Genomic DNA, 18,447 nt, shown 5'->3' with positions numbered 1-18,447 from the left:
CTTACCTTCAGCATTAGTAATTTCCCCATTTGGAGATAGGGCTGTTCATATAATTTTATGAACCGACCAAACCGATCAAGCCGAACCAACTCGACCCGAAAATAGTCGGTTTTAAAAAAGAGCTGGTCGGTTTTGGTTTGATAAATTCTAAAAACCGACGAATCGGTTCGGTTGTGGATATATATCTATGTAAACCAAGAACTGACTGATATATTTCATAAGAGGAACATGAGATGCCGAATGTGGGATTTGTGGTGCATATCCCAAAAAAATTTGGCTTTTCCCATGACTAGTATAGTATTCTCTGATTTATTTTTCACGTCTGATACCTCTTCACATTCCCACTTTTTGTCACCTCAACTGACACATCTTACATCTCCTATCAGGTAAAAAGTAAAATCCCAAAGTCACAATTAAAAAGTGGTCAATTGATGCTCTTTTAACTCTCAAGTCTCGATTAAATAAATTACTTATTTTAAAATTTGAATAATGAATACAAACTTTTGGTAAATAGCTTTTTAATTGAAAGTAGGACCCACAGTACTGTACCATCATCATTACAAACGGTAAAAACAATTTCTTGGAAGAAACACACATCCTTCTCCTTTATTCGGGTAACCAATTAAACCGACTGATGTGTAAAACAAAATTTCAATAGGTTTTATCTCTTTTTCGGTTGGTTCAATAGTCAAACCGATAATAGTGGTTTGGTTGGCATAAATAAATGAAACTGAACCGAACCGACCCATGTACAGCCCTATTTGGAGATGGGTTTAGAGCTGCTATAATATGATCTGTATAGGAAGAAAGGAATGCTAGGGTGTTTGTGGATTAAGCAATGTTTAAAAACATCAATTGATTTGATAACCATAGTGGCTGCTTATTGGCTTATTGACATGTGGGCATGTTATTCACCATGACTATGGGAGAGCTATATCCACCCAAAGCTAAATTTCAATAGATTTCTTTCAGGGAATCCAAGTGATGTAGGACCAACTCAGTTCTAGTCCTAAGAGAATGTTGAATGGTCTTCTTGATCAGGATTTTATGGCTGTTGATGGCTGCAATGGCTTCTTGAAGGAATGAGAGAGAAAATAGGGAGAGAAAGAAGAGAGAAAATACCTGGAATCACTCATAGGGTGCCTAGAATCACTCTAGGGCATGGGAATCACTCACCATAACTAGCATAAGCTGAAGAAAACTCAATATATTTCATTGCCTTTGTGTAAAACGTCCATACATATTTATACTCTTGATGTAGGCGCTTATAGCCAGGGCCAATGGCATGCCTGTGCGTGGCAAAAGGCGGCGCGCAGAACGGACCCAATGAGAGCATCACACAGAGTAGAGGCCGGCGTGTGATGCGAGACCAATGGCGTGACTGCATGAGGCGGCCTTGGATGGCCGTGCCTTCATGGCCGGACTACCATCCTGGCTGTCCATGTCCACCTACCTCTAGGCGGTCTCAAGTATAAATAGGGGGTGCCCCCCCCCCCCCAAGGTAAACATATAGACTCTTGATTATTGAGAGCTTCTTTGTCTCCTGCGTGGCCTCGTCTGAGCATCCCAACCTCAGGCCTTGTCCACCTCTCGTCACACCCTCACTAACTTGACCATCGGAGTCCTCGCCTCGGGTTAGCACCCGGGGCCTTTGATCTCTTCTCTCTCTTCGCAGGACCGACCTACAGGCCCTCGGCCACAGCAGACCTTGGACTCATCAGTCAGCCCTCGGCTCGGAAGCGAATTTACTTTGTTGCCCTCGGCCCATCCAAGGCAGCAACAAGTCTAAACTCATAATAATCCTAGGAGTTAAGCTGTTAGACTCTTTATCCTAGTAGGACTCAAACTAAGTTGTCATATCCTATTTCAATTCAAAGAAGACTCGATAACTCTAATCCTACTTATGCAATGACTCTGAAATTTTAAACATAAACAAACTTTAACTAAACAAATTAAACCCTATCATTGGACCCTACAGAAAATTGCAAAATAACAAAAATACCCCTACTGTCTAAAAATATAGAAATACATAAAATTTTATAAAATTCCAATTTTGACTCTTCATCTCCTGCATCACCAAAGCACCTTTGGAGTACATTTTTGGAAATACTTGCAGTTTATTCAGGCCAATAAGCAAAAGGGATTTTTCCAAAGATTTTTTTGTTTTTTGTTCCTGTTTTCAGTTAAAAGAGTTGGCATTGCTGTGCCAATTGAAAAAAAAAGTTGTCATTGGTGCATGTATTAATGAAATAACAAGCTTTGGGGGAGATGGGTGTTCCCAATAATATATTTCTTTTGAGATCAGGTCATCTCAACCTCTGGGATGCCTGATCTGTTGTATATTTGCTTATTTCATTAGTAAAATTTGTTATGTTACTCGTCAAAAAAACACTTCTCGTCTCCTCCCTCATGCTATGGGAAGTCTTGGGTTTGGTCTATTTGAGTGACTAATGAGGCATTTGTCAAGATAAACAGACAGCTAAGTGAAGCATATATAGATAACTAGTATTGTCACATGGAATCCACTATGTCAATGCCAGCAACAAACTTTGAATATAATGTCTTCATGCTTGTTACTCTCACCTTCAGTGCAACAAAACCATTCTGACTCCATACCTTCTTTCAGATCCTGTCCACTGAGATGCCTTCGGCTCATGTCATGCCATAGAGTAACAGATGATGGATTGATTGAAGTAGTGAATGGACTTCCCTTGTTGGAGGAGCTTGACCTATCCTACTGTTGTACATTTTCAAACAAAGTACTTGAAGTCATTGGTTGCTCCTGCCCACATTTGAAAACCTTTAAACTTAACAGCCGGAGATTCAGGAATTCAGATGTGGAGTGGGATGAGGAGGCATTTACTATTGCTGGGTGCATGCCCGAATTGCGCAACCTCCAGCTTCTTGGGAACCAATTGACGGATGATGGCCTGCGAGCCATTCTTGATGGTTGTCCCCACCTTGAATCTCTTGACCTGCGTCAGTGCTTCAATGTGAATCTGGGAGGGGAGCTGCAGAAGAGATGCGCAGATGCAATTAGATGTTTAAGCCTTCCTAATGACTTCGATTATTGTGAAATTGATCCTAACGCTCATGGTTATGAAACGGTGGATGAGGACTACCCATCTGGATTTTCTGAAGTTGACTTCCTGTCTGATGATGTATATTATGAATTCTCTGATGGCAATGACTTGTCCGATTATGGAGAATTTGTCTTCTGAATAAGGGTCTCATGCTATTTGCTATTCTAACATGACATGTTATATCCCCTCTGAAGAAAATGGGTACCTGGGGTCGGGATCAGCCTTGATAAGCGCATGACAGACCGAGGAAAATAGGTATTTTTGATGGGGATCAGATATTTCCAGGATGTTTGTGTACAAAGAATACCAGTCGTCTGGTAGCCAAAAATTGCTCCATACTGCTCTTGTCCTACAATGTAAACTGTTTGAATTCCTGGTTATGTGATATAATTATGTAACATTTTTCTACCATAATATAATGCTGGTTTTTACTGATTTTTTCCATTTTTTCCTACTTTTGTGCGGTTCAATTAGTTGGGAAGTTATCTCAGTATAAAACATTTCTTGGAATATTGCCGCCGTAATTCATCAAGATCAAGTAATTAATTAATATACTCTACCTGGTTTTCTGGAAATTTATTATTTTTATGACTTCATGGGTTAGGACTTTTTGGTGTCTTAAGGGCCTAGGGAGTGTCATTTATTTTAATGGAGAAATACTAGCAAGATGGTTAAACTGGGCGTCTGGCAATTTGCAGCATGCACCTTTTTGCTGTCCAAGAAATTCCTTATGGAACTATGTAATGCTGGATAGTATCTGTAAATTGCTTCTCATGATATTTATTTTCTCTACTTTTTCTTATTTAGTTCTTGGGCTTCTTCCATATCTTTCCTGCATCATAGATTTTCCCTTAGTTGATTATTCTATTCAATAAAAGGTTAAAAATAAAGGTATTGCTAGGAGTAAGGGAAAGAAAATTTTAAGATGCATTTTTGTGTGTGTGGGGGGGGGGGGCAAAGAAGATAGGGCTATTTATTAGATCATATTTGTATGTACAAGCATGGTATCTCTGCATTTACAAGTAGAGTATGCTAACTGTGGGCCCTAATTTTTTTAGTAGATGTGATTCAAAACTAATAAAATCAGTAGAATATTTCAGAATAAAGTAAAAGAAATCAGAGAAGAAGAAGGAGACAGCAAGAAGAAAGGAGAAAGGAAGGAGGAATTCGAATGTCTCCTCTTTCCCCTACTCTTATCTTTTATAAAACATACTTAAGAAACATAAATTACAAGGAGGCCCCTAAGTAGGCGTCCACATCAACACTAAACTTAGAAAAACATAAAAAGAACTAAAGGCCCATAAAGAGAAGGCCCAATAAGAAAACATAACATGAAAGAACTAATAAGGACACTAATGGGCTAGGGCCCATTCGGCCCAGTCTCTCTACACTCCCCCTCAAGCTAAGCATAGATATCCATCATGCCCAGCTTGCTTATATAATGAACCAGCTTTCCTTTAGGAACACCTCTTGTCAAAACTTCAGCCAACTGTTCTTTAGAAGCAACAAATGGTAGATAGACTTCTCCTGAGGCAATTCTCTCTCGTATAAATGCCTGTCAACCTCAATGTGTTTAGTTCTGTCATGTTGAATAGGATTGTATGTAATGTTGATAGAAAGCCTGGTTGTCACAATATAACATCATTGGCTTCGCACAGTCTATACCCAATCATCTAAAAGTGATCTCAACCACAGAAGTTCAGAGAGTCCATGTGCCATTGCCCTGTATTCCGTTTCAGCTGAAGATCATGCCACTACAGACTGTTTCTTACTCCTCTACGATACAATGTTCCCTGCTACCATAGCACAGTAACCTGAAGTAGACCTCCTATCATCAATACATCCGGCCCGGCCAGCATTAGTGTATGCTTCCAGCTTCATGTGTCCATGCTTAGAAAACAAGATACCTTTCCCTAGAGTCCCTTTTAGATAGCACAGAACTCTCTCAGCAGCTGCTAAATGTGTATCTCTAGGAGAATGCATAAACTGGCTGATTACACTAACTGCAAAGGAGATATCTGGCCGAGTCATGCAAAGGTAAAGTAACTTCCCAATCAGTCTCTGGAACACCCCCTTATCAAGCAACGGTTCACCTTCAGTCGCTGACAACTTATGATTTATATCAATAGGAGTAGAAGTAGGTCGAGCCCCCAGTTTCCCAGTCTCTGCAAGGAGATCAAGAACATACTTCCGTTGAGAAATGAAGATACCATCCTTAGATCTGGCAACTTCAATTCCCAAGAAATATCTGAGTTCTCCCAAGTCTTTAATTTCAAACTCAGTGTTAAGAAAACTCTTGAGATGAACAACTTCCTGAGTATCATTTCTTGTAACCACAATATCATCAACATAGACAATCAGGAGGGTCACTAAGGAATCTCTCCTCTTAACAAACAAAGTATGATCCGACTGAGTCCGTGCGTATCCAAAAGCAACAAGAGCAACCTGAAATCTGTCAAACCAGGCTCTGGGAGACTGCTTAAGGCCATAAAGAGACTTCTTCAGTTTACAAACCTTTCCTTGCATCTCCTTCCCATACACCCCTGGAGGTAAAGACATATAGACTTCTTCATTTAGGTCCCCATTCAAAACGACATTCTTTACATTAAACTGATGAAGAGGCCAGTCAAAAGCAATAGCTAAAGATAGCAAAATCTGAACTGAAGTCATCTTAGCTATTGGGGCAAAAGTTTCTAAGTAGTCAATACCATACATCTGAGTATATCCTTTAGCAACCAAACGGGCCTTATATCTGTCAACAGTACCATCAAAATGATACTTAATAGTGAACACCCACTTACAGCCAACCGGTTCCTTTCCCTTAGGCAAATCCACAATTTCCCAAATATTGTTCTTATGCAAAGCATCTAATTCAGTCATCATAGCATCTCTCCATTCTGGTTTGGACAAGGCATCTAGGACATACTAGGGAGTTACATGTGTGGAAACAAAGGCAAGGAAGGAATAGTAGGAAGGGGAAAGGAGGCTGTAGGACAGGTGTTTGGAAATACAACGAGTTGTGCATTTTCGTTTGCCTTTGCGAAGGGCAATAGGGAGATCAAGGTCAGGGAAGGTATCCGATGTGGTAGAAGAGGGCGGACCTGTTATCTCAGTAGTGATGGGAGGAGCAAGAGGCACATCTGAAGGCGTGGAAACAATTTGCATGTCTCTGAGTCTTTTTCTCTGGTACCACCTCTGGATAATAGGATGGGAAAGAAAAGAAGGGGGATGAGTAGGAGGAGGGGGAGTAGGGATAGATGACTCAACTAGAGTAGACTCTATGGAAGGTTCAATGGGAATTGGAAGAAGAATAGATGGTGACAATGCAAACAACTCGTCTGAATGCTCCCCCTCAAGAGAAGTACCAAAGAAAGGGATTGACTCTACAAATGTGACATCTCTAGAAGCAAAGTGAGTGCCACAAACTGGATCAAAACAGCAGTACCCTTTCTGTGTGGAGGCATATCCCAAAAAGACACTTGTGTGCTTTAGGCTCAAACTTATGTCTTTGATGACTGTGAACATGGACATAGCAAGTGCACCCAAACACTCGGAGAGGAAGAGAAAATAGATCTTCATTTGGAAAAAGCAAGATAAAGGGAGTTTTAAATCCTAGAACCCGAGAAGGCATTCGGTTTATCAAGTATGTAGCTGTAAGAACAGTGTCACCCCAAAATTTAACAAGAACATGGGAAGCAAAAAGAAGGCTCCTCGCAACTTCAACCACATGTCTATTTTTCCTTTCCGCCACTCTATTTTGTTGAGGAGTGTAGGAACAAGAGCTCTGATGAATAACTCCAAAGGTATCAAAGTAGGAGGAGAGACTCTTCTCAAAATATTCCTTTGCATTATCAGATCGGAATATTTTGATCCGAGTGTTAAACTGGGCAAGAATAAGTTCATGAAACTTTTGTATAATATTTGGTACTTCATCCCGGGATATCAGAAGGTAAATCCATGTGTAATGAGAGAAATCATCAATGAAAAGAATGAAATATTTGTAGCCTCCCATAGCAAGTAAATTATATGGCCCCTACACATCAGAGTGCGCAATATGGAATGGAGAAACATATCTTTTATTACTCACTGAAAAAAATTGTCTACAATGGTTAGCAAGTTCACATGACTCACAATGAAGACTCGATAGGGATATTCCCTAAAACATTTCTAGAAACAAATGACTCAAAGTTGAAAAAGACAAATGACCAAATCTGAAATGACATATCATGACTCTATTAACTGACTCTGATAAAACAGACTCTAAAGTAACTCCACTAGGTAATCCAAGACTTTGATCAGAGACATCCAGCAAGTATATCCCATTCGCCTCATGGCCACTCCCAATCGTCCTTTGAGACTTCAGGTCTTGAAAAACACAATAAGTAGGAAAGAAAGTTGTGCTGTAGTTCAATGATTTGACTAAACTACTAATAGATAAAAGGTTAGTGCTAAGTTTGGGAACATGAAGGGCATAGGATAAAACAAGTGAATCAAAGGCTTTAATATTCCCCTTGCCAGATATCAGAGCAAGAGACTCATCGGCAAGAGAAATCTTCTCTCTACCCGAGAGGAGCTAGTATGAGCAAAAGAGGTTGGGTAGGCTAGTCATATGGTTTGATGCACTAGAATCTGTAATCCAAGGAATTCTACGATTACTTGAGACCGTAGCATGATTTGTAGAAGCATGAATACCTGAATGGGCAAAAGCAAATGTAGAGGTGGTGCTTGAGGAGGAAGATGCAACAGTAAACTCCAAGTGATTTATCAATTTCCCATATCTCAAATTCTGCCTTCACTACTGCCAACTGTTCCATAGCAAATTTTTCTTCACATTCAGACACTGTGGCAACATTTGCATTCTTGGGTTTTCCAGACTGATCACCCTTCTTAGAGTTGTTGTTGTTCCGGAACCTCTCAGGAAGAAGATCTGGATGAAGCTTCCAACAAGAATCCTTAGTATGTTTCAGCTTCTTGCAGTATTCACATATCACTTCCTTTTTCTCATTCAACCCCTTTGGTTTTATTCCAGCATGTGCAAAATGTTCTGGAGGAGGTGGGGTCTGTAGCTGTACCTGTCACCTGCACTCTTCACTTCTCACCATAGAGTATGCCTGTGCAAGTGACACATCATCCTTGGCCAAGATATTCTGCCTTGTAATATCAAATTCAGGATTGAGTCCTGTAAGGAATTCAAACACCTCGTTTCTTTCCACAAATTTCCTTAAAAATTTTGCATCTTTGGTGCTTTCCCATGCAAATGTTTCCATAACATCCAACTCCTGCCATAGTGACTTCAACATCGAATAATAGACAACCACACTCTTCTCCCTCTGTCTTAAATTCTTCACATCACTCTTTAATTTGTAGGCCCTTGCAACATTTAATTTCTGAGAATGTCTCTGTCGCACTATCCCAAATCTCCTTAGATGAATTCATCCACAGATAGTGTTGACTTATATGTGGGCTGCACAGAATTTACCAACCACCCAATAACTGTATAGTTATCTTGCATCCATTTCTCATATGTAGGGTCAGACTCATTCGGCATCGCCTTACTACCTGTTAGAAACCGTAGTTTACCTCTACTACAGATATGGATTTTAATGGATTGTGCCCACGCAAGGTAATTTGTTCCATCAAGTTTAATTGTAGTCATTCCTGTAAACAAAGAATCTACGGGACCAACTCCCGACACCGGGATCTACTTCACCTCACTTTCAGATTGCTACATCAATCAAACGAAAAACAAAAAACAATGTTTTTAACCTTTATAGACCTAACTAAGGTCAGTCAAGCACTCAAAAGCCCCAAAACTAGAGTTCCACCGTACCTGGCCTCCGGGGAGAAAGAGAGAAGAGGTAGCCGCTCAAACCAGAGCTATCTAAACGACTTCCAACTGCAGCCGCCCACTTTTGGAGATAAAAAGGAACCCTCCAAGCCTTGAGTGCCACACCCAAACAGCCTCTTCAACCCATAACTGGAAATTCTCTAGTCGGCTAGGGTTTTGGGAAAAAAATTGCAGTCCCACTTTCTTGGCAATCTTCGACCAGATTTGGACTCTCCAAACCCTCTACCAACTAGGCAAACAAGATCTCTGAATAATCAGCAATTTATCTCTCCATACACCTTTTGATTAGAAAAAAGATGTATGGGAAAAAAAGAAAAAAAAGGAAAGGGAAGAGAGACCTGCTCTGATACCAAGATGTGATTCAAAACTAATAAAATCAGTAGAATATTTCAGAATAAAGTAAAAGAAATCAGAGAAGAAGAAGGAGGCAGCAAGTAGAAGGAGGAAGATTGGAGAACAAAGTAGAAAAAAATGAGTTCGAATGTCTCCTCTTTCCCCTACTCTTATCTTTTATAAAACATACTTAAGTTACATAAATTACAAGGAGGCCCTTAAGTAGGCGTACACATCAGCACTAAACTTAGAAAAACATAAAAAAAACTAAAGGCCCATAAAGAGAAGGCCCAATAAGAAAACATAACATGAAAGAACTAATAAGAAAGACACTAATGGGCTAGGGCCCATTCGGCCCAGTCTCTCTACAAGTTCTGGGTACATATACAAATGATATTACATCAAAAAGTGTAGTATTTCTACTATATGATGCCAATGTATTCTGTCTATCCATGATTTATCCAAAACCTGGCATTGAGTTTTGAGATGAGCCATTCTGCATCAGAAAAAAAACTCTAATTGCCTTGATGTCTGAATCATAGCTGTTGACTACTTGACATCTAGTACTTCCAAATGAGACTATTATTCTTGACATGGGATGTTGGATTGGTGTAGCCCATTCCTGCTGAACCTGTAGCTGGATCAAAGGATCTCTGTAAACAACAAAAAGGTTTGATTGGAGTCCAGAACGTGTAAAGCATTGTTGCCTGTAATGTGAGAGATTGTCACACAACTGCTACTAAGCTATAATCTACTATTTGTTTAGGATTTGGTTCTATGTTTTAATGGATCTTATTATGAGTTGCCATATATGATAAAGCAGAAATTGAATTCTCAAAAGATATTGTTTGCTCTGATGAAGAGAACTGAGATGATATTATCGGTAATTCAAGTGGAGAGGATTTGATGGAATGGTTAATTATGTATTTTGTCAGCATTGATACCCGTCTAGAAGATAACCAAATGCATCTTGCAAAAGAGCAGTGGAAAAAATAGCTGATGCATTGTTTATTTTACAAGGCCACAAATAACACATTGACATTGAGCCAGGTTTATTTATTTACTAAGCCTGTCTCTTGTTGGATTCTGTCCAATACTATCTTCCGAGTAAAAACCTGGTACCTGTATGGAATTTTGGTCTTCCAAACCTTGGACCAATTAAAATGGGTGGAAGAAGATGGTTTCTAGTTAAATAGGTAGACCTTACTAATTACTATGAATGTACCCTGGGTGCCTCTTCCATACTAATGAATCTACTAAGAGTTCATTGTTTGGTACAATTGGTAAAATTAGTTGATTTACTTTTGAGGAGAATAATTGCTGGAGGAGATATCTATTCCAAGTGCCATCTGACAGTAGAAGATTAGAAACTTTCAAAAATGATGACCTAGTATTCTGAGAGCCTTGAAAGTAGTTTATAGCTGCACTTGAAATCCAAGGATTGTCCAATGCATAAAATATTCATCCGTCTCTTTGCATCCAAATTAAATCTGTTTTGAGATCCTACAAGATAGTATATACCTTTTTCCACCAAAGGGAGCTTCTATTTGTTAGGCGTGTAATGAATGGGATGTATTTTGGGAAAGATTTTGTCTTCATCACTTGTACCCATAATGAATTTGAACAGTTAGAACGCACCTGACTTTGTTTAACAAAAATGTCCTTGTTCACCATGAGGAATCTCGAAAACTAAGACCTCTTGAGTTTGGGAGACGACATTTTGCCATGCAATTGTATGAAGAGAGTGATGTTCGTCGATTCCTCTCCACCAAAAGTCCCTTTGTCACCAATTAATTTCTTTATGAACTTTTAATGGCAGCATGGTTGTGAACATTGTATGTATATAGTGGGACAGCTTGGGAAGCTAATTGAGCAGAATTGGAATCCCATTTCCATTCCTGCTGGAATGGTTTCCCCCATTTGAGGGAATGGTCATCCCCTCCCCCTCCCTTGTGAAAATAGAATCCATTCCAGTTAATTCTGATTCCAATTTCCAATTACGATTCCTATATGAACCAGACAGGTAGGAAGAGTAGACCATTCCGATTTTGATTCTGAATCCAATTCCATTTCCAACCAAACAGACCATAATAATTAGTATTGTAGGATCACAAGAACTATAAAGATTAAAATACAGTTTGAAGTTGACTAATATTCTGGATTTCTTGAGTTTGTTGTGTAAACATGGAATTTTAAGTTATAGGAGTCTTTCCAAAATAGATAATCATATGGAGAAGAGGATTGATTGAAGATGGCTGCTGAGAAGGGTTTCAGAGTAACTGGAAGATGGCGGTCTGAGGTGACGATTGAAGCCAAGTCTTTCAAGCTGGAAGAGGAATGGACCAAAGGAAGGTGTGTTCTGAAAATCAGAGAGAACAATAAGGCGGCAATACTGGTACCGGAGGAGGTTGTTGTATGGGTGAAGGGCTTTGTGGATGGTGCTAACTCGTGTAAGGAGGAAGGCTGGAAAAGCTCTATGTCAGTTCCAGGTAAGACCTTTGTAATTGAATTGAGGAGGAATTATAAGGGGTGGTTCATTGCCGTGACTGAGCTATTTGGCATAAGTGGAAAACAAATGGTATGTTTGCCGGAAGGTAAGATGCAGAAAGGGTGGCTGGTCTTTGTGGAGGAGTTGCAGTCTTTTCTTGTAGCTGAGGAAAGGAAGAAGACGGAAGGTGAGAAGGCAGTTGGCCAGAAATCCAAAGATCAGGGCCAAAAGGTTCAGGAGGAGGTGGGTGTGAGTGGAACAAGTGGGAGTGTAGAGGTGCAAGGTCCTACACTTCCTGATGGTGGTTGCCTGTTCCTCTGTACATCGGAGAATTTTTTGATGGGTGATGGAACGAATAAATGGAGAAAACGAATGGTGTTAATGGTTGATAGGAGTGTAAATGATTGGCAGAAGGTACTGACTGCAGTAGCTAAGGAAATAGACTTTAAGAACGAAGCTAGTTTATTTCTGTTTGCAGAAGCGAAGGCTGTTCTTGACGTAGGCGACCAGGAGCTAAGCTTCAACACGGTGGTTGTGGATGGAAGCCTTATACAGATTCAGAACTGGAGCTCTATCTGTAACGAAGTTGTGATTACCACTGGGTGTGGGTGACCAATGCATAGGTTAGTATTCAACCCACATCCAAATTCCAACACAACCCTATCCATCCATCTGCCACCCCTAGGTGCTTGACTGTCCACCTCAACCCAACACAATTTGACACTCAATAAGGCTGATCTGGGTGGGATCGAGGAGGGTTTACCATTTAGCCCGACTAATTTACATCTCTACCCCTAGGGATGCAATTTGGGTTGTTCGGCTTGGTTTAAGGTCATGGCGCAATCCCAAGGCTTGGGCCCAAGGGTCAAGACTGGAATAATCCCATGGTATAGCCCGACTAATAAACCCAAACTGAGCTAAAATTTAACATAATTGGGCTGGAATTGGGCCTATGTGGAGCTCAGGTGGGTCCATCAAGTTCATGCGAGCTTTTGATGCATGAAAAATTTAGTCGTAACTTGAAACTTTTTTTTTTTTTTAATTCTTTCACATCTTAGGTGACTTCTAGAATATCCCTAAAACCTACACTAAATTTACAAAAAAATGGGGTTTTATTGATCCATCCACCCTCAAAAATTCTTACGAGTTTCTATAGTTAGAAATATTGACAAGTGGAAGAATCTATCACAATTAGGGGTGGATTTGAGTCAAGTCGAGCCGAGCCAAATAGTACTAGGCTCGAGCTCGGCTCGAGACTATTCTACAAGGCTCGAGCTTGAGCTCAAGCTCAGTTCGAGCTAGAACCTTGAGCTCGAGCTTGGCTCGAGTCAAAAGTTCATAAGCTCGAGCTTAGCTTGGCTCGGCTCGTTTTATATTTTATAAAAATACTTTATTATATATTTTATAAATATTTTATTATAAAAATAAAATATATATATATATATATAAATTATTTTATATTTAAAAAATTAAGAATTATAGTAATTAATAATTATAATATATATATATACCGGCTCGCGAGTCTCACGAGCCGAGCTCAAGCCTCGTTTAATAATCAAGCCACTGAATTGGGCTCAAACTCGGTTGAAACCGAGCCAAGCTCGAGTAGCTTGTCAAAAGCTCGGCTTGTTGCCACCCCTAATCACAATTCAAGGGGGATATTGTAGTATAGGTTGGGGTTTAGAACAATATATATATATATATATATATATATATATATATAAGAACTATGATCACATAATAGAAGTTAAGTCCCAAAAAATTACTAATAGAATCCCAAGCATTACCATTAGATTATTTTGATTTGGATAAGTAGGGTTCCATTTGGATAAGTTTTTCTTTTGAAATTTGGGTTGTGGAAAACATAATTGAGAGAAAAGAAATATTTTGAGCGTTCATAAAATTTGCTTTTAAAAAGACTATAATCTAAAGTGAAGATAAATCTATGATGTGGAAAAACATGAAACCAAAGTTGCTTTGAAGTTCATTTACTTTCTATTGCAGTTCTTCAACAGGACTCAAAGCCTCTCAGTAGGTAGATAAAACAAATTACAACACAAAATTACTCAATTACGAGAGTATAACTTGAGATGCTCGGTTCAAAGAAGAGATTCTCACAATAGATGGGTGAGACTATATGAACTCTATGAGTTTTCAGATTTACTTACCTTTAAAAACTATTGAAGCTTAGAGATCTCTTTAAAGAAGACAAAAGCATTGTTTGATTTCACTTAAAATAAGTAATGGGATCACATAATAAGTAGAAAATAAGCACTTAATTCTTGTTTGGAAAATAAGTTAGGAATAAGTGCTTGTCTCAAAAATAAGTACTTAAAAAATAAGCAACATTTGGGACGAAACAGTCGCTAAAAAAATTTCATAAGTGCCCAAATTGCCCCAATGAAAGGAGAAAACCCTCTGTCTTCTCCATTCGTCCAAGTCGAGCATTGTAGCAGTGGGTTCAAAGAGAGGGGCAACCAGCGACTTCTCAAATGACTAAAAAGCGACCGGTGGGTGGCTCATTTTCTAGTTTCTTTGGTTTCTCTTGCATCCAAACTCCTTCTATATGTATTTTTTTGACATTTTTGAACGCATGACCTTGTTCTTTGCGTTTTTTTCCAAATCTAGTTTTTTAAATGGAAAACCCACCGGAAAATAGCTGGCGACTAGAGGTAAGGCTTCCTAATTGCAAGTATTTGGTCGTTTTTTGTGTTATTTATTATTTTTTGTATATTTTGGTGAAAACCAACTTTTTTTATTTTTCAAGGATATTGATCGAATAATGATTCAATGTTATATGTGTGTTTTGGTGTATAATGATCTATATGAATAAATAGAACTTTTGTTGGATTTTGTTGAATATTACACCAATAATATGTAATTACTGATTTTTTTTTGTTATGTGTTTGCATATTCTACATTTTGTTTTGCTTTTTTTTAATATTAATTTTAATAATTGGTGATATATATATTTTTTAATTCTTCTTGCATAATAAATTGGGTAATATCATTAGCCGAATAGACTTGTGGTGTTTTTCCATATTTTTGCTTCTTGCATAATGCATATTTTTTATTTTTTGGAATAATATGCAATTTGTAATTTTTATATTGCTACTTATTGCATAAAAATAATTAATAGTGTTTTGGTGTTAACAATCATGATTAATATAATTATCATTATTATTATTATTATTATTATTATTATTATTATTATTATTATTATAGTGTGTTGGTGTTGGTGTTAACAATCATGATTAATATCATTATCATTATTAATAGTGTATTGGTGTTAACAATCATCATCATTGTTGTTGTTGTATTAGAGCCATGTTTGGGCCCAAGTGGCACTATACGTGCATTACATGTGGATCCATATCTATCTCGAAGTAGTGATGTGGCAAGTTCCTTTGAAATAAACAATATAATATGCAAAAACCAATATTTGTATGAGCGTGTGAAATAGGGGTTAAAAATGTCATTTCTACTAAATTAAGTACTTATTGGAGAAATGGTTCACCAAACATCCTCATCCCAATAAGTACTTAAAATAAATAGTAGTTTGGGAAAACGATTGTCAAACAACAATAAATACTTAAAAATACATACTTATGCAATAAGTACTTATTTCTCAAACCACTCAATCACCAAACAAAGCCAAAGACTCTTACTAACTTTACAAAAACAACTACATATTATGTACACTAATAGCCCAGTTTTTTTTTTTTTTGTTTCTTTTTGCTTGGTTTTTTTAATCAAGCTAGGGGCAGTTCGGATTTGGTGCGTTTGGACTCGAAGGGAAATCCCTTCGATTCCAACCATTTAATGACACATCAAAAGTAAGAGAAGGGGAACCGGTTGGCACGATGAATTCCCTCTTCCATAACTCTGTACCATTAAACAAAAAAAAAAAAAAAATCGAAGAGGGATTAAATAAGAAAGAAGCGAGAACTCTTCTTCTTTCACTCTAGCGGGCAATCTTTGTTGAAAGGAGAAGGGTTTCTCTCCTTTTTGATAAGCAGAATCGGTAGATCATGCAAAACCCTCCCTCGATCAATTAATATTCTTTCATCCAATAAATTGGAGAAATCATTCACCAAAGAGAGAGACTTCTCTTCGTTGTCTTCTTTGGGGGGAGAGAGAGAGAGGCAAAGCCTTGTACATAGGCTCCCTAACTGTAACTGGTCGTGACGGAAGGGGATTAAACCCTAATTGTTTCTTCCGCCGTAGAGGAAGGAAGAGAAGAGGGGAAGAAGAATAACTCGGAAGAGGAGTGCCGTAGAGAGGGAGATGGGGAAGAAGAAGAAGAGGCCAACTCTGGAGTGCTTCTCGTAGAATCGTAGCCATAGAGGGTCCTGTTCAACAAAATCACTCTCCTAGAAGCCCTCAATGTCAGGGTCGCCGGTACCGGCGACAAGATCTTTGTCCTCGCCTACGGCTTTGGCACTGATCAATCAGCTTGGCAGTGCATACTACCCTATTTTTCTCGACACTACCACATCATCCTCTATGACCTCATATGTACCAGCAGTGTTAATCCTGATTACTTAGCCTATATTGGTCACTATTTTCCACCATGATAGGCATCTTAACCTCTGTTTTTGTTTGAAAACGAGGGCATTGGAATTTTCTCTCAGCATTAGCTTAACTTATCAATTTTTATTTAAAAATATTTTTATTAGTAATAAGTTTTCAATCGGTTGTAAGTGATGGTCAATTAAATACTGAATGGCGTGTCAAAATATCGATGGACTCAAAGAAAAAATCCCTTCGAGTCCAAATGCACTGAATCTGAACGCAGCTAGGGGCATCTATTTACGGAGGTTCGGAAAGCAAGTGATCGTTTTATAGTCATTGGAGGTCTCTTACTATACTTGGTGATGATTTAGAACATCTCCAATATGATAGAAGGTTTACCAAACATAGCAATGGCCATTTAAAATTTCAAACAATCAAATTATATCAAAGTAGTCGACTACAATATTTTGGTAGTCATCTACTAGACAACGGGAGGAATTTTTTTTCTCCCTTTGTCGATTGAGTCTTCTTATTTAGTCGTTTGAAACTCGTTCTAATTAAGGATTAAAGTATCAGTATAGGGTATTTTATTAAATAATTTGGATACGGATACGCTTTAGAAACACATGAATATGGATGAAAGATGTGGAAGCATATGGTTAAACTAAGAAAATACATGCAAATTTTGTAAATACATAAATTACACTAACTTTAAGGTCAAAATAGTCACAAATAAAGTATAAATATATAAGAAATGTATGATTTAATCGTATGATATCTATGTATTCCATTATATTGATCTTTACAAATTAACACATGCAAAAACCCATTATTATGTTATATTCTATTTAATGCAATTATTATATTTTAATTAGGGTTTTTTACCATTTAGTCCACCCCCACAAATCTTAGCTCCACCATATAGTTGGGGTAGGTGCCAGCTCGGAATCGATGCCAATACATAGGCAAGCATTGGTGTTCAAGTGGAGGTGTTTGAAACTTTGAATTGTTGTAGGTCTATAGTAGAATTCAGAATTTTGAGGTGGAGTGCAGTCTACTTATCCGTTTTAATTACTATATCAATTATATTCTATTTTACTATTTTTACTTTTCAACATTAACAAAATAAGTCAACTAAATATTAAGTTTTGAAATGTTTGATAAACAATAAAATGTAAATTAAAATATCAATTGATAATTTATAAGATATATAATCTTAACTTAAAATATTTCATATCTATATATTAAAATATTTAAAATACCTATCGTATGCTAATTCATAATTTTAATTACTAAAATAATTATTCCATTATTAATATTTTTATTTCAATAAATTTTCTAAAATAAGAAATCATTTTTGATATAAATTTAAATTAGTGTATTTGATGGATTCAATATAATATTATATGATTGAATATTTTGTAAACAAGTTTTTTATTTTTTATAAATAATGAATATGTTATTATCTAGTGTAAATTAAAATATCAATTAATAATTTATAAAGGTATATTAAAATTTTAATATATATATATATATTCATGTAAATAATTATTCTATTATTAATATTTTTATTTGTATAAATTTATTGAGAGTAGAAAATCAATTTTTAATATAAATATAAAATTGTAGATTTTAAGTTGAAATTATTGAACATAAACATATGTTAATTCTTTAGATTGCATGTTTACAATAAAGATAATAAAATTTATTTTCTTTCGCTTATTATCACAAATTAAAGGGTGGTTTAATAGCTTAAGACACTAAGTACTAAATTTCTAATGAGTTAAACTTGCGTTCAATATGCACGACTGGCATGATACAATGCCAATCGTAGTGTATTCAATATCGTCCAATATCGATACCAATACAATACACCCCTATATTTGAATATATCATATTGATATTTCAATCACTGGTTCTAATTTGGTTTGTTAGAGTTAATTGGCTATAAAATTTTTAGGTGGTCAACTACTCCACTCAATCTGGGCATTTCTATATTTCAACTTCCACAAGTAGTCTACTATGCATTTTGGGTTAACCAACTGTGTCTGTGACACAATTAGGCATTTCATGCTTTGGCTGTCATAGGTAGTCAACTATGTATTTTGAGGTAGTCAATTGTATCACATAATTAAGAAATTTCATGTTTTGACTGTCACTAGTAGTCAACTATATTGTAA

General features: G+C 37.2%; 1 protein-coding gene across 2 annotated transcripts in view; it reads left to right on the top strand.

Moving 5' to 3' along the window:
- The window catches only part of LOC104588348 (F-box protein SKIP19), a 28,552-nt gene extending 15,456 nt beyond the window's left edge, over positions 1 to 13,096 (top strand). Inside the window, exon 2 of one of the 2 annotated variants that reach the window (XM_088901854.1) lies at positions 9,880 to 13,096. In XM_088901854.1, coding sequence (XP_088757980.1) covers positions 11,516 to 12,364 — 849 coding nt within the window. In that variant the 5' untranslated portion in view covers positions 9,880 to 11,515 and the 3' untranslated portion in view covers positions 12,365 to 13,096. Of the gene's footprint in view, positions 1 to 2,626; positions 3,526 to 9,879 lie in introns of those variants that run through there. The other variant, XM_010246229.3, reaches the window with a different exon arrangement.
- The last annotated feature ends 5,351 nt before the right edge of the window (positions 13,097 to 18,447 follow it).

The sequence above is a fragment of the Nelumbo nucifera genome, chromosome 3, assembly GCF_055504915.1.
Source record: "Nelumbo nucifera cultivar China Antique chromosome 3, China Antique-T2T, whole genome shotgun sequence".
NCBI classification, from domain to species: domain Eukaryota; kingdom Viridiplantae; phylum Streptophyta; class Magnoliopsida; order Proteales; family Nelumbonaceae; genus Nelumbo; species Nelumbo nucifera.
This window is presented reverse-complemented; position numbering and strand designations above follow the sequence as displayed.